Source organism: Lycium barbarum, chromosome 11 (genome assembly GCF_019175385.1).
Source record: "Lycium barbarum isolate Lr01 chromosome 11, ASM1917538v2, whole genome shotgun sequence".
Taxonomy (NCBI): domain Eukaryota; kingdom Viridiplantae; phylum Streptophyta; class Magnoliopsida; order Solanales; family Solanaceae; genus Lycium; species Lycium barbarum.
This window is the reverse complement of record NC_083347.1, coordinates 7,279,321-7,295,403: the sequence shown is the minus strand read 5'-3', so window position 1 is coordinate 7,295,403 and position 16,083 is coordinate 7,279,321. Positions and strand designations below refer to the sequence as shown.

Below are 16,083 nucleotides of genomic sequence, written 5' to 3'. Positions count from 1 at the left end.
AGACGTTATGCCCTATAAATAATCCTTTTTAACTTTTAAGGCATTTATCCACTTGTTTCCGCGCACACGTAAACTCATAATTATGCGGACAGGCCCTCAACATTGACCGGCTTTGATTTTGACTAAAATTTGTCCCATCTTGTGCATTACTATTATACATTTATAATTAATCATCTACAATACTATAGTTTATCAATATCTAGTCATGCAAAAAGCATAATGATTCGGATAAACAGTATATAACTAATTACTTATCCTTCTCCATTCATCTATAAATATCAATCAAAAGAAGCAAATGTATCATATCAATTATCATACAGCTAAAAAAAGAAACCAAAGATGTCTCCTTCATGGCCTACTACACTTCTCGTCTCTCTCTTTCTTTTCTCCCAAATATTTTCTTCCATTGCCCAAGTTCCAGTTGAAAACACCTTCAAATTCGTCAATGAAGGCGAATTAGGACCTTATGCTGTCGAATACAGAGCAGATTACCGTGTTCTTAACGTTTTCACTAACCCATTCCAGTTCTGTTTCTACAACACAACACCTAATGCATGGACACTAGCGTTGCGAATGGGCACTGTCCGTTCTGAATCTCTCATGCGTTGGGTATGGGAAGCTAACAGAGGAAATCCCGTTAAAGAAAATGCAACTCTCACATTCGGAACTGATGGAAATCTCGTCTTGGCTGACGCTGATGGTCGAATTGCTTGGCAAACAAACACGGCCAACAAGGGCGTAACGGGGTTCAAGTTGTTACCAAATGGTAACATTGTCCTTCATGACTCTAAGGGTAAATTCGTCTGGCAGAGTTTCAACTATCCCACTGACACCTTATTGGTGGGCCAAACGCTCCGCTTGTCAGGCCCGAATAAGCTCGTGAGCCGGGCCTCAGTGACAAAGAACGCGAACGGGCCATACAGCTTGGTAGTGCAACCGAAATTGTTCGCTGTCTACAACAGGACCAAACTTGCCGTGGAATTAGCTTGGTTTGATCTTGGCAATAGCAGCTTGGAATCAGTAAAATTGAATAGTGGGAATCAAAGGCTGAAGTTGGATTATAGATTGGCAAAATCAACAAAGAGAAGTTCACATGTTATGGCTTTTACTAAATACAACACTACTTTAACATACCTTCGTCTAGAAATAGATGGAAATCTAAAGGCCTACACTTTCACCGACGGAGATCTAGATTCACCCCGTTGGAGGGTAACTTACAGCAGGCTTTAAAAAGACATGCTTGTTTTTTCATACTATTAGAAACGCAGCTCTACAAGATAAGGATTTCGTTGTCCAGGATAATAAGTGGATAAAATGAGTGGGTCCACAGTTGGTCCAGCAGATTAGTTGTCGTACTTCCTTTTTAGTGCCAATTTCATTCCTCGTTCTTTATACTCCTCATGTTTTGGTTGAAAAGTTTTTTTTTTTTTCTTGATTGAATTGAAGGGTGTATCTCATTATGTTATCTAATTATATTTAAGATGCTTTTTAAAAGTGAGATCTCGATGACTTGTTGATTTTCATCTTTTTACCACTCTCAAGCATTTGAAATGTTCTACCAATGGTGTTATGGTCGCAAAAGGGGCCATAACTCTAATCTAGTCACTTTTTGGTTCAATGAACTCATAAGTTTAATATTCGCGGGGTACGTGTTTTACGAATGTGAATAACCTTGTATTTAAAACTCATGTTTAATTGTTCATGATTACTTTGCAATATTTCATAGTGTATTAACTATTGCTCTCATCATATCGTTTCGAAATAAGCCAACAAATACAAACATGCAATCTCTAATCTAAAATTGTAACCGAAGGGTCTCAGCCGTGCAAAATGGGTGGAGTCATCTCATGGAAAATCATTTAATTTGATTTATTTTCTTTTTCAAAATTAAAGGAGAACAGAAAGTTGAAAAATAAATTGTGTTCCACTGGCAGCCCCAACTCTTTGATACAGGACTATACCACCAAATGATGAAAATAGCCGTCTTCAATAACTTGGTGCAACAAAGAAGGAACCCATAAATACTTATTTGTACTCGATGGTTATATGAAATTAAGTAATTTAATTTTAACATAAAAGTAAATATATATATATCATTTAATAATTAGTGGACTATACTGGGTATGTATGTTATTGGATATATCGTTTAATCATGATTAGCTGAAAATACGTGTGAAAAAATACATATTTTATAATTATTAATTTTTTATTAATACGGATAAAAAAATATCATATGTCTATCGAGTGGGGTTATAGTGCTTTTTAAGTTGTACCCGAATAATTCGAGGTTTTGTTTTCACTGCTTTATCTGGCCATGTGCTTTAATAAACATATAATCCACTTGGAGCCATATACGTGTAAATTCGTAGGGATAATTATGTCCAATATACAGAACGCGTTGATTAGTTTTTGGTCAATTGATCCTCCTCTAATTTCCGCAATATATTAAATATCAATTCATACTATAGTTTATCATGGCCATGCAAAAATACTTAAAACACGTTCGAATAAATATAAGAAGTCACAACGGCATGGAACAAGCTCAACATTTTTTGGAAGTTGCACGTTCAATTTACATCCCAGGCTGGAGGTAAATTAATTCTGCCAAGAATTTAGAAAATGTAGCTGTAGTACTCTATTACAAACTACAAAGTTCATTAGGAAATGCAAACTGATTAGTTCTGATTCTTGTGAATGCATTTTGTTGTTCTGTTTTATAAAACAATTTCAAAGATTTTTGCCAACAAAGAGGAACCGAAGAATGAAGGAAATTAAAAAGAATTAGAGGTATTATAGATAAAAGATTGAAGGCAATTGAAGCAGGGGACGCCTATAATGAGGATCTATTGAGCATATTGCTGGAATCGAATTATAAAGAAATTGAACACCACGGAAACAAGGACTTTGGAATGAGCATCGAAGAAGTCATTGAAGAATGCAAGTTATTCTATTTTGCTGGCCAAGAAACAACGTCAGTGTTGCTCCTATGGACTCTGGTGTTGTTGAGCAGGTATCAAGATCACAGACACGGGCCAGAAAAGAAGTCTTGCAAGTCTTTGGGAGCCGGAAACCAGATTTTGATGGATTAAATCGTCTAAAAGTTGTAAGTCTTCTAATATTGTTGGTTCAATTTATGTGCCACGGGTACTTACTCTCATTGTTATTGCTATTGCTATTGCTTGAGTGCTTGAATTTGAAAAGACTGGAGCTTTGATACTAATATTTGATATATATTAGACTAGAAGATGCTATGGTTTCCTCAGGAATGAGGCTTCTTTTCCAAGCACGCGTGAATTTTTTTTTTTATAATCGGTGGGATGAGACTTGAACTCACGATTTATGCTTGCTCTGACACCGCGTTGAATTGAGTGATCATCTCATCTACAAATTTAAGCTATTAGAGAATTATGACTTCTCTCCATGTTGGTTACAAGCTAAAGGAGCACCCAACTTATAAAAATTAGTTTAGCCACAAAATTTAAGGAACTCGGCAAAGTAGCCTCGTAAATTCAGGATAAGGGGTGTCTCCTCACAAAAAGGGTTGCAGTGACCAGGCTCGAACAATTGTTTACCAAAAATACAGGTCTCAAAAAAAGTTGTAAGACTTTGAATGGAGGCTGACGTCTGCCATGTCTAAAAGCTCAAAGAAAGTTGGTGACCTGATGATAGGGGAGCAGGCGACCAAAGCCCCAGCGGACGATGGGCATAACTGTAACGTCAAATTTTTACATGTCTCTTTCATGCTAGATATATATAACTGAAGTAGGAGCATTTTTGTTGCAGTTGACGACGATCTTGTACGAGTCATTACGGCTATATCCCCAGCAATAACACTTGCTCGATGGGCTAATGAAGACATTGTATTAGGAGAAGTATCCATACCAGCTGGTTGAGAATGCTGCGATAGATGTGTGGGAACACGAGGAGCGATAGGATTAGGAATGAAGTTATCCGAGATAAGGTAGGTGTAGCCTCGGTGGAGGACAAGATGCGGGAGCGAGGCTGAGATGGTTTGGGCATGTGATACAGAGAGACACAAATGCCCCGGTGCGGAGGTGCGAGAGGTTGGCTATGGACAGTTTCAGAAGAGGTAGAGGTAGGCCGAAGAAGTATTGAGGAGATGTGATTAGACAGGACATGGCGCATCTTCAGCTTACCGAGGACATGACCTTAGATAGGAGGGTATGGAGGACTCAGATTATGGTAGAAGGCTAGTAGGTAGTCGCGTTTATCCTTTCTTGCGAGTAGTTGCATTGATCTTTAGTTTCTTGCCCCTTGATTTGTGCAAGTATCTGTTTGCACAGAATGGTTTATCATGGCTTATTCACTTTCGTTGTTTTCATTTTCATAATTGCTTTGAATTGTTTACCCTTGTCTAACCTTTCCTATGCTTTTTCTTGAGCCGAGGGTCTTCCAGAAACAGCCTCTCTACCTATGGTAGGGGTAAGGTCTGCGTACAATCTATCCTCCCCAGACCCCACATTGTGGGACTCACTGGGTACGTTGTTGTTGTATATATACCAGCTGGTGTACTAGTCTCATTGCCGGTGATCTTATTGCATCATAATAAAGAGATATGGGGTGAAAATGCAAACAAGTTCAATCCAGAGAGATTTAAAGAAGGACTAAAAAGTGCAACAAATGGCCGAGTTACATTTTTTCCTTTTGGCTGGGGTCCCAGAATATGCACTGGACAAAATTTTGCCATGTTAGAAGCAAAGATGGCTTTGTCTATGCTCCTACAAAGCTTCTCGTTCGAACTGTGTCCATCTTATGCACATGCCCCTCAATCCATAGTAACCATTCAGCCTCAGTATGGTGCTCCACTTATTTTCCACAAACTATAGAATGGTGATTATTCTTTCATGTAGTGACGATTTTATAATGTGTTTCAGTGGTGAGTGTTTTCAGTGGTGTGTTTTCAGTGCTTTGGTTTAAAATGAATGATGCATATAGTGGCTACTATCATGTTGATATCGCATCATTTTGGTCAGTGCTTTTTACCATATTTTCAGCACATATATTTTTAATGCATTCTCGACAGATATGTCATATGTTTCTCTTAAGACAAATTGTTGAGTACAAATATGTAAACTTTTCCTCCACTAGAGAAGACCCTCGTGTAGTAAAGAATTCCTGTGTTTCTATTTTTTTTTTTTTTTTTGTCATTTCAGTTCCTTTTGTATTTAAAGTATGAAGCTTTGACATTTTTCTTATAATAAATGCTTAATTTATGAGGCAAAAACTATCATTGGAGCGACATTGTACTTCCTACATTGATGACATCAAATATTAATTTAGAAATGCAAAATATAACGGGAAGCTAACATTAAAATCAAAGGCAAATTGGAGATTCTACTATACATGAATTATAAGAAACTGAAAATGGGATAGAAGAGCGGATGGGAAAATACATTGGAGTTTCTGTGCATGATTACAATCCTTAATCAAGAGGTGTCGAGTTCGAGCTCCCTTGGATACGAAGTCACTATTGTTAAGGAGTGCTTTGCCCCCCAATGTGGGACTATCATTTAATCCGGCCACGAATCCAAATTTAATCCGGCTCCAATGCAGGTGGAAAACCAAAAAAAAAAAAAAAGAAGAAGAATAAATGCTCTTGATTATGTGCTAGCCTCTAGGGTTACAAAGAAAGATGGGATTGGAATCTGAACAAGGAGTAAAGGAACGAAGGCATTGAGAGGATGCAAAAATACAAAGTTAGAAAGAAATATGTGCAAATAACCTTAGGGCATATACTTCATTGGTGAAAATACTTGTTAAGATATTCCATTTAGACACTTGAAGCTCTATTCTAATTGAACATCTCAACTCCTAAAGTGTTTAAATTAGACAATTTCGGTTCAAATTTTGAAAAACTTTTTGTTTGTGTTTCATTCGTCAATTAGATAGTTAAGTTAATTACATAAAATATGTCATCTCCTTTAATTATAGACATTAACCTCAAGTAGAAAATGTCTGGGTTTTACGACTTATTAAGGCGTATAATTAAAGGAGATGACATATTTAATGTAGTTAACTACCTAGTAGAGGAATGAAAACACACCCAAAAGAATTTTCAAAATTTGAATCGAAAATGTCTAATTGTAACACTTTATAAGGAGTGGTGTTCAATTTAAATAAAGCTTAGTTCGAGTGTCTATAACTGAAATATTTTGGCATGTTTACGTGGCTGCCGATGTATTAAGCCTCTAAATTATATAGACTCTGGAAGAGTAGTTTGAGAGAAACAAGATTGCACGGAAAGTGCATCGTAATTACTTCGTTTCTAGCGGCTAAAAACGTAGCAGAGATGTGAGATTAAGATATATAATACGTTAGAGATCGTGGGTAAACAATGGAGAAGAAAATTGGATTTACTACTACTTAGAAGAGGGAGTTTGGTCGTCCCTCTTGGTCGTCTGTTGATGGGCCCCATTAAAAAAAAAAAAATTAGCCCTATATTAAACAGGCCTTAAAAAAAGAAATTGTAAAAAAAAAATTGTGTATTCCATATATATTAAATAACAACTAATATTTAAAAAAATTGTGGGCCCCATATTAAATACCAACCAGTATTATAAAAAAAAAGTGAATCCCATATTTAAAAAACAAACAATGTTAAAAAAAAAAATGGGCCCATATTAAACACCATGCGTATTCGTAGCAAACACTAATATAATAAATTTTTAGATACGGAGCACAAATTACAATGTTATATCAATGGTGTTTTGAACATAGTACATATAAAAAAAAAAATTGGGCCCCATATTAAACATGCCCATAAAAAAAAATTGTAAAAAAAAATTGTGAGCCCCATATATATTAAACAACAACTAATATTAAAAAAAATGTGAGCCCCATATTAAACATCATCCAATATTAAAAAAAAGGTGGAACCCACAACCCCATATTACCAAAATCAAGTAATATTAAAAAAAAAAAGTGAATCCCATATTAAAAACACAAACAATGTTAAAAAAATTGTGGGCTCATATTAAATACCGTACGTATTCGTAGCAAACACTAATATAATAAAGTTTTAAATACGGAGCACAAACTACAATGTTATATTAATCGTGTTTTGAACATAGTATCCCATATTGACAAAATCAAGCAATATATAAAAAAAAAAATGAATCCCATATTAAAAAAATAAACAATGTCAAAAAAAAAAAAGTGCAGACTTTGTATTCTTCGTAAACACTAATATAATAAAGTTTTAGATACGGAGCACAAATTACAATATTATATAAATCGTGTTTTGAACATAGTATATATAAAATAAAATAAAAAAATTGGGCCCCATATTAAACAAGCCCATTAAAAAAATTGTAAAAAAAAAATTGTGGACTCTATATATATTAAACAACAACTAATATTAAAAAAACATATGGGCTCCATATTAAACACCATCCAGTATTAAAAAAAAAAGTGGAACCCACCACATCCAAACTCACGGGAAAAAAAAAGTAAACCCCATATTAACAAAATCAAGCAATATTAAAAAAAAAAATTGTGGGCCCCATATTAAACACCGTGCGTATTCGTAGCAAACACTATGTCCGTGCTGTGCACAGACTCAACACTTTAGATTATAATATATCTCTATATGTGTAGTTGTGTTTAGATAATGATAATATATATATATATATATATATATATATATACTATGTTCAAAACACGATTATTATAACATTGTACTTTGTGCTTCATATTTAAAACTTTATTATATTAGTGTTTGCTACGAATACAAAATCGGTAAAAATTTATTAATATTTTTTAAAAGAGAAGACTTGTTTAAAAGGAAACTATTTTCCTCTCTTTGAGATAAAACAATAGCAATATTTAAGCATCAGTTGATACTTTCAATTTTAATTCGATTAATTTAAAGATGTAAAATACTTAATATTTTTTATGAAATTTTGATTTGGATAATTCTAATTCAAATTATTAAATTAATTTTACATGCTTAAAACGAAACAAAGTAGAAATTGATTTTCTATTTAAACGAAGAAATACTATTTTTTAATTTTTGGTAAATATTATCGGTTTAGCTCATTTTACTTATCATGTTATCTTTTGCATGGTTTTTTAAGAAAACGTCGATTAGAATTATAATTTCACTAATTTACCTTATTCATTATTTGATCTCCATTTGATATTTTTTTTTACGACATGAATCTCTTTTCACATTTATTAGAGTAAGAATAAAAATGAAAAAGTAATCAAATTCTATCTTATTTTAAAATATAAATATTTTAAGTATATTTATTTTAGTAAACATAACAAATAAAAAACCATACAATTTTCTTTCTTTTTTTATATTAGCCTGAGATCTAATATAAATATTAAACTGTTGTATTTGCTCCCACTAATAGATTGATACGCATGTGGCAATGAATCCATCATTATTGACTTAATGAGATACTTTGGAAATTACATGAATATTGTTTGATTTTTTAATATGGAGTGCACTTTTCATTTTGGACATTATTAATTTGCACTATTTTTATGCATATATATATATATATATATATACTATGTTCAAAACACGATTAATATAACATTGTAGTTTGTACTCCGTATCTAAAACTTTAGTATATTAGTGTTTACTATGAATACAAAGTCCGCACTTTTTTTTTTTTTATATTGTTTGATTTTATTAATATGGTGTTCACTTTTTTTTACAATGAGTTTGGAGATGGTGGGTTCCTCTTTTTTTTTTTTTTTTTTTTTTTTTTATATATATTGCTTGATGTTGTTTAGTATGAGGTCCACTCTTTATGGGGTGCACCTTTTTTTTTTTTTTTTTTGAACATTATTAGTTTGTACTATTTTTATACATATAATATATATACATATACTATGTTCAAAACACGATTAATATAACATTGTAGTTTGTGCTCCGAATCTAAAACTTTATTATATTAGTGTTTGCTACGAATAAAAGCCAACACTTTTTTTTAACGTTATATTTTTTTTAATATGGGGTTCACTTTTTTTTTTTTTTAATATTGCTTGATTTTGATAATATAGGGTCCACTTTTTTTTTCCCATGAGTTTGGAGATGGTGAGTTTCACTTTTTTTTTCTTCCTTTTTTTTATTGCTCGGTGTTATTTAATATGGGGCTCACCCCTTTTTTTTTTCGGGACAACGAACGACGAAGCATGGGTCTAAACCCATGCTTTATATAGTTTCTTCTTTTTTTATTTTTTATATTGCTTGGTGTTGTTTAGTATGGGGCCCACCTGTTTGGACATTATTAGTTTGCACTATTTTTATGCATATAATATATACATATATATATATATATATATATATATATATATATATATATATATATATTGCTTGATTTTGTCAATATGGGATATTATGTTCAAAATACGATTAATAGAACATTATAGTTTGTGGTCCGTATTTAAAACTTTATTATATTAGTGTTTGCTACGAATGCGCACGTGGCAATGAATCCATCATTATTGACTTAATGAGATACTTTGGAAATTACATGAATATTGTTTGATTTTTTAATACGGGGTGCACTTTTTTTTTGGACATTATTAATTTGCACTATATCTATATATATTTGAATTATAGGGCCCACAATTTTTTTTTGCACTTTTTTTTGACATTGTTTGCTTTTTTAATATGGGATTCATTTTTTTTTTATATTGCTTGATTTTGTCAATATGGGACACTATGTTCAAAACACGATTAATAGAACATTGTAGTTTGTGCTCCGTATTTAAAACTTTATTATATTAGTGTTTGCTACGAATACGCACGTGGCAGTGAATCCATTATTATTGACTTAATGAGATATTTTGGAAATTACATGAATATTGTTTTATTTTTTAATATGGGGTGCACTTTTTTTGGGACATTATTAATTTGCACTATTTTTTTAATATTAGTTGTTGTTTAATATATATGAGCCCATATTTGTTTTTTATTAAATTGGAACGGATGTATATATATATTAGAAATATGGGGCCCACAATTTTTTTTAATATTAGATGTTGTTTAATAATATATAATGTATGAAACCCACAATTTTTTTAATTATTAAATTGGAAACGAACCCTCAATTTGTTTAATTATTAAATTGGAAACGGACTATAGTAAGGCCAACCGGCCTTTCTATATAGTAGAAAAGTTACATATTTATTTAGTCTAACTTAGAGAAAGTGACAAAAATGATGATGCCATTTGACGAGGCACATTTTTTAAGAAAGTTTTTTTTTTTTTTCGGAATTTGGGGTCTAACAAGTATTAAATGCTTGTGTGGTTATAAATTATTTTATTATGGATAAAAGTAAAATTTTGAAGTTAAATAATTTCTAATGTAGAAATGTAACATTGGTTTTTGCACAGACAAAAAAAAAAAAAAAAAGCATGTCACGTAATTTGAGACAAAAGGAGTAACTTTTATTTGCAGATAGTTTAAAGTAGCCTTTTAAATATGGTTCGGTCATCAGTCATTTAAACTTATCAAAAGTGTATAGCTAATTAGTTTCAGTTAAATGTTTGATAAATTTTAGCTATTATAGAGTACATCAGAACTATAAAAAATTACACCTTAAAGAACTGTACTAGACATCATAGGCTAAAGTAGCGTACACTATATTCTCTACTATATTAGAAAAAAAATGGGAGTTGGGAGGCCGCGCAAGGGTACTATGGTAATTCCCTGATTTACAAATGGGTATGCTGGTCTTTTGGCTTTCATGGGTATGCTGTGTCACAAAATAAGGACTTCTCTCCTGGTTCTTCCTCTAATTCCTCTGATCTTTTCTCATATTTATCTCTATCGCTCATTTTGAGTTTCTAATTATTTGTTCTTTTCTGGCTCTGCTTCTGAGATTTGATCTATGCTTTTGGAGTTCTATTTTTTGTTTGATTTTCTTAGATATTTTGTTGTGGTGTGATTGGCTTCCCCAAAACCCAAGCAAAGTAAAGAATATGCCCTAAATCCTCCTTTAAATGCTAATGAATGACTGTATGGGTTGATGAAGTAACACATGTCTTCATCCATGTAAAAGCCCTATTCTCTCACTCTTCGTTCCACTACTGTTTCTTCCCAATTTCGCACGCTCTCAATGAAGCTCTTCGCTTTGGTGAGTTATCTTTGTTTCTTTCACTTTTCTATTAGTAATAGAATATGGGTCTTCACTCTTTCAAAGTTTGTCCATTTTGTTTTATCCATCATCTGGGTTTAATCTATGTTTGGGTGATCTGAATGAAATTCCTAGCAACTTAGAATGGCCTTTGCATAATAATGGCACACATATTGAAAAAATTTAACACTGTGAAAAATCAAAATTACAGCTTTAACTTATACTATCCACATAATAGTAAATCAATTACAAGACTTAGCACTTTGCATTATCATCAAACAAGAAATGAAATCAAATCTTCACCTCAGAATTGGACCAAACAATTTAAAAGCAATAATTGGGATTGAAAGGCTGGAACTGGTTTAGTTACTTTCCCTGTGAAGTATATGTGTTGTATTTTGTCATTTCAAAGGTGAGATTCTACTTCGTGTTCCTTGATTGGACTATCAATTTTTTATTTTTGTTCTCTTCCTTTTTTCTTATTTGTTTGTAATGCTATTCACTTCCGAAAGACCAAGACACCAACTCCCTCTGTCCAAGTCATTCAAATTCGTCCAATGCTGAAGGTGTCACAGAGATTCCATGACACTCAAGTACAAGGTGAGCCTTTTAACATCACTGATGATTGTAGGTGCTATTTGTTTTGCGTGTATTCAAAATAGCGAAATTCTTTTGTAACAAATGCTAAGCTACAATGGTCAGGAAATCAGCTTATCCAAGTGAGAAAATAAAGTAGCAATCCAAACGGCATTAGGGAGAATATCAGACAAATGAATTTAGTTGATATTGGGGTATGCTGTTCTATTTGGATCAGGACAAAGGCAGTTCTTCGTATCGTAGTGAGATATTTCTGTTTCATTCAACTTTAGTCTATACAGTTCTCTTTTCTTTTTGGGCTGTTAATGGGTTGAAATTCATGAAAAAGGGATCTTGGAACCACAAGCTTTTAGCAATTTTCCAAGATGTCAAATAGAAACTACATGATCATGCTCTTCCTGAAATCCACTCGGGTAATTGGGTTTTGTATTTCTTAAAAGCCTATGTGTCACCAGGCTCATATATGTATTTTTTTTTTGATGAAGTAAGAAGTTTCCATTAAGAAAGGCAACTAGAAGGTGCCATTTACAAAAGCAAAAGCTTGGGAGCTTTTGGAGCAAAAACAGAATCTAGTAAGCTTTTGGCGAGGAAACTAAGTTAGACTTATGCAAGAACCATGGAGCTAACAAAGTCCAGGTAATTGCCAATGCTATTAACAGGGGAGTGAAAGCTCCAACTGAACACAACTACTAAACTTCTAGCTTTTAGAGTATGAAGAGGAGTTGAAATCCCATCAAAACACCTGCGGTTTCTCTCATTCCAAGTAACCCAAAAAATGACGGCAGGAACCATCTTCCAGACCTTTTTGATGGCTTTGTCAACTCTCCAATGATTCCAACTGATATATGCTTCCTTTATGGACTGCGGCATGGTCCATACTAACCCAAAAATAGCAAAAAAGAAGCTCCAGATCTCAGCAGTGACTGGACAATGTAGTAGCAGGTGGTTGACAGTCTCCAAGCTTTTGTGGCAAAAATAGCATCTATTAACTAGAGTTATTTTCCTTCTGCTGAGGTTATCCTGTGTAAGAATAGCTTCCCTGAGGGCACACCATGTGAAGCATGAGACTTTGAGAGGCATCTTTGTCTTCCAAACATGTTTCCATGGCCATTCCTCTAACAGACCGTTCTGAGAGCACAAAAGATTATAACTTTCTTTGACGGTGAATCTCCTTTGTTTAGAAACTTCCCATAAAATCCTGTCAGGTGTTTGATCATCCATAGTAAATTCCCCAAGTGATGCTAGAAGAGCAATCACGTCGTTTATCTCCCAGTCATTGAGATTCCTTCTAAGTGCAGGCCTCCAGTTATTATTCTCTCTGTACTCTGCAATAGTTGCCTTCCGATTGATAGCAATTCGGTACAAACCAGGATAGCAATCCTTTAAAGCTACATTTCCAATCCACCTGTCCTCCCAGAACTTCACATGAAGCCCATTACCAACTTTGTAGGATATATTCTGGAAGAGAACCTGATGGAAGCTGCTGATGTGTTTCCATGGCCCAACACCGTGTGGACATGTGCTCTTCTTTGGACTCCAATGATTTAGGGCTCCATATTTGGCAATGATGATCTTTTTCCAGTAACCCGCTTCAGGTTGTCCATATCTCCACAACCATTTCATCAATAGACTCTGGTTATGCAGCATGAGGTTCCTGATTCCTAGGCCTCCAGCAGATTTTGGCTGAGTCACTATTGGCCACTTGACTAGTGAGAACTTGTGGGTTTCACTGCTGCCCTCCCAAAGAAATTTCCTTCTAATCCTGTCAAACCTCTTTAGGATAGAGCTTGGCATAGGAAATAAAGACATGATGTAGGTCGGGATGCTGTCTAGAACACTGTTAATCAAAGTCAATCTGCCTCCCATTGAAAGGTATTGCATCTGCCAGGTAGCAAGCCTTTTTTCCGCTGTTTCTAACACCCCATTCCAGATTTCAATGGATTTAAATTTGGCTCCCAGAGGTAAACCTAGGTAGGTAGTCGGGAGTGAGCCAGTTTTGCAGTAAAGAACATCTGCTAACTCTTCCAAGTTTTGAACCTTGTTAACAGGATAGATGATGCTTTTTATCATGTTGATATGTAGACCTGACAATGCCTCGAACTACAGAAGTAAGAGGTTGATAACTTGAGATTTTTCCGCACCACAAAAGATCAAAGTATCATCTGCATAAAGCAAATGTGAAACATTGATTGAGCTAGTCGGATTTCTGCCCACCTGAAAACCTTGAATCCATTGTAGCTCCTTGGCCCTACCCAGCATCTGTGTAAGGCCTTCCATAGCCAAAATGAAGAGGAAAGGAGAGAGGGGGTCTCCTTGTCTTAGGCCTTTCTCCGGGGAAAAGAAGCCTACAGGACTCCTGTTAACTAGCACCGAGTATTTCACAGTTGAGATACAAAATTTTATCCACCTAAGCCACCTGTTACCAAAGTTCATTTTTTTGAGGATGTCAATGAGGTATTTCCAGCTCAGTTGATCAAAAGCTTTTTCAATATCTAATTTGCACAATAGTCCTGCTTCACCGCTTTTAAGCCTCCAGTCTAGAACCTCATTAGCAATTAAAGAAGCATCTGTTATCTGTCTGTCCTTGAGGAATGCACTTTGCTGCTCTGAAATCAGCTTCCCTGTGACTTTCTTCAATCTTTCGGCCATGGTCTTAGCAAAAATCTTGTACACGCTACCAATTAGGCTAATGGGTCTGTAGTCCCTTAGCTCTATTGCCCCTTTCTTTTTAGGGATGAGGGCTATGAAAGATGCATTACAAGATCTCTCAATATGGCAATTGAGATGAAAATGATTGAGCGCCTCCATTAGATCTGCCTTGATGAAGCTCCATGCCTTTTGAAAAAATGCCATAGTGAAACCATCCGGGCCTGGTGCTTTGTCTGGGGCACATGAATTTAAAGCAGCCAGAACTTCTACTTCCTCAAAAGGTGCTTCCAAACTCTCACTTTCAATTGCTGATAAAGAGGCCACACCTTCAAAATCTGCAGTGGGTCTCCAATGTTCCCTTTCTTTGTAAAGCTTCTGGTAGTATTCCAGAATTTCCAGCTTGATCTGGACCTTGTCTTCCACGATGTTTTACCCCACTAAGAGTCTATCAATGCAATTGTATCTTCTTTGAGAGTTGGCAATTTTCTGGAAAAACTGTGTGTTTTTATCACCCTTCTTAAGCCATGTGCATCTGGATTTTTGCCTCCATGAAATCTCTTCAGCTAAGGCAATCTGATGCAATTCCATTTTTAAGGTAAAAGCTTTTTCCTTTTCATCTGCTGACTGAGGTCTTTGATCAGCAGCTTGATCAAGGTGCTGCAAATGATCTAATGCTTTCCTCCTTCTGGTTTCTAGCTTGTCATACACTTCTCTGTTCCAGACAGATATGTCCTTCTTTAGGGACCTGAACTTCTGTAAAAGAATAAAATCAGGGGAGCCAGTGATAGAGTAAGATTGCCACCATTCTTTTATCATGTCCATGAAACCATCTGCTTTTAATCACATATTTTCAAATTTGAAATAGGAGGGTGAAGGTTCCCAATCTCCACACTCCAGGATGATAGGTTTGTGATCTGAAACCACCCTTGGCAACGCTAGTTGCTTCACATCTTTAAATGCATCACTCCATTCGTTAGAAAATAAAAATCGATCTATTCTTGATGCTTGAGAATGATTTTCTCCTCTTGACCAAGTATATTGTGCTCCTTCTAGAGGGGAGTCAATTAATCCCAAGTCCAAAATTAAGTTGGAAAATTTACACATTGCCCTGGACCTTGTGGAGCAGTGGAGTCTTTCACTTTCGTACCTACATACATTGAAATCTCCTCCAGTTACCCACTGATCCGACCATTGTCCTCTGACTGCTGATAACTCCTGCCAAAACTTTTTCCTTACTGGATTAGAATGAGGACCATATACCCCTGTGAAGGCCCATTTGAAGTCTTCAGTTAGACTCTCAAATCTGCAGGTCAGTGAGTATTCCCCGGTTTGAGTATCAACACATTGCCACTGCCTTTTGTCCCATAAAATTAACATTCCCCCTTTGCTTCCAATACCCTTATGTTCAACCCAAGATATCCATCTGCAGCCCCAAATCTCTCTAATTAGAGAGCTGGTCCAGTTTTCGATTTTAGTCTCTTGAAGGCAGACAATATCAACTCTCCATTTACGAATCAATGACTCCAAAGTCCTTTTATTTCTGTCGCTTAGCCCCTGCATATTCCAACTCAAGATTTTTATTCTTATCTAGGTTGAGAATTGTGGAACCTGCCCCGGCCTTTCTTCTCACAATTGTCTTGAAGACCCCATTCCAGTTTTTTTAGCTCTGCTTTCCCTTTATTTCTCCCCTTTTTAGGACTGGCAGCTCCCTGTGCCTCC

General features: G+C 34.9%; 1 protein-coding gene and 1 pseudogene across 1 annotated transcript; both read left to right on the top strand.

The window, feature by feature from the left end:
* Positions 1–288: 288 nt before the first annotated feature.
* LOC132616944 (epidermis-specific secreted glycoprotein EP1-like) lies at positions 289–1,498 on the top strand. The gene has a single exon (XM_060331734.1). It carries the CDS (start codon positions 340–342, stop codon positions 1,228–1,230), a length of 891 nt encoding a protein of 296 aa, XP_060187717.1. The 5' UTR covers positions 289–339; the 3' UTR covers positions 1,231–1,498.
* A 1,033-nt stretch (positions 1,499–2,531) lies between these two features.
* On the top strand, positions 2,532–4,962 carry LOC132619382 (cytochrome P450 CYP72A219-like; annotated as a pseudogene).
* The last annotated feature ends 11,121 nt before the right edge of the window (positions 4,963–16,083 follow it).

Excerpts from the sequence above, each read along its gene's own strand:
- LOC132616944 (XM_060331734.1), top strand. The coding sequence starts at position 340 with ATGTCTCCTTCATGGCCTACTACACTTCTCGTCTCTCTCTTTCTTTTC.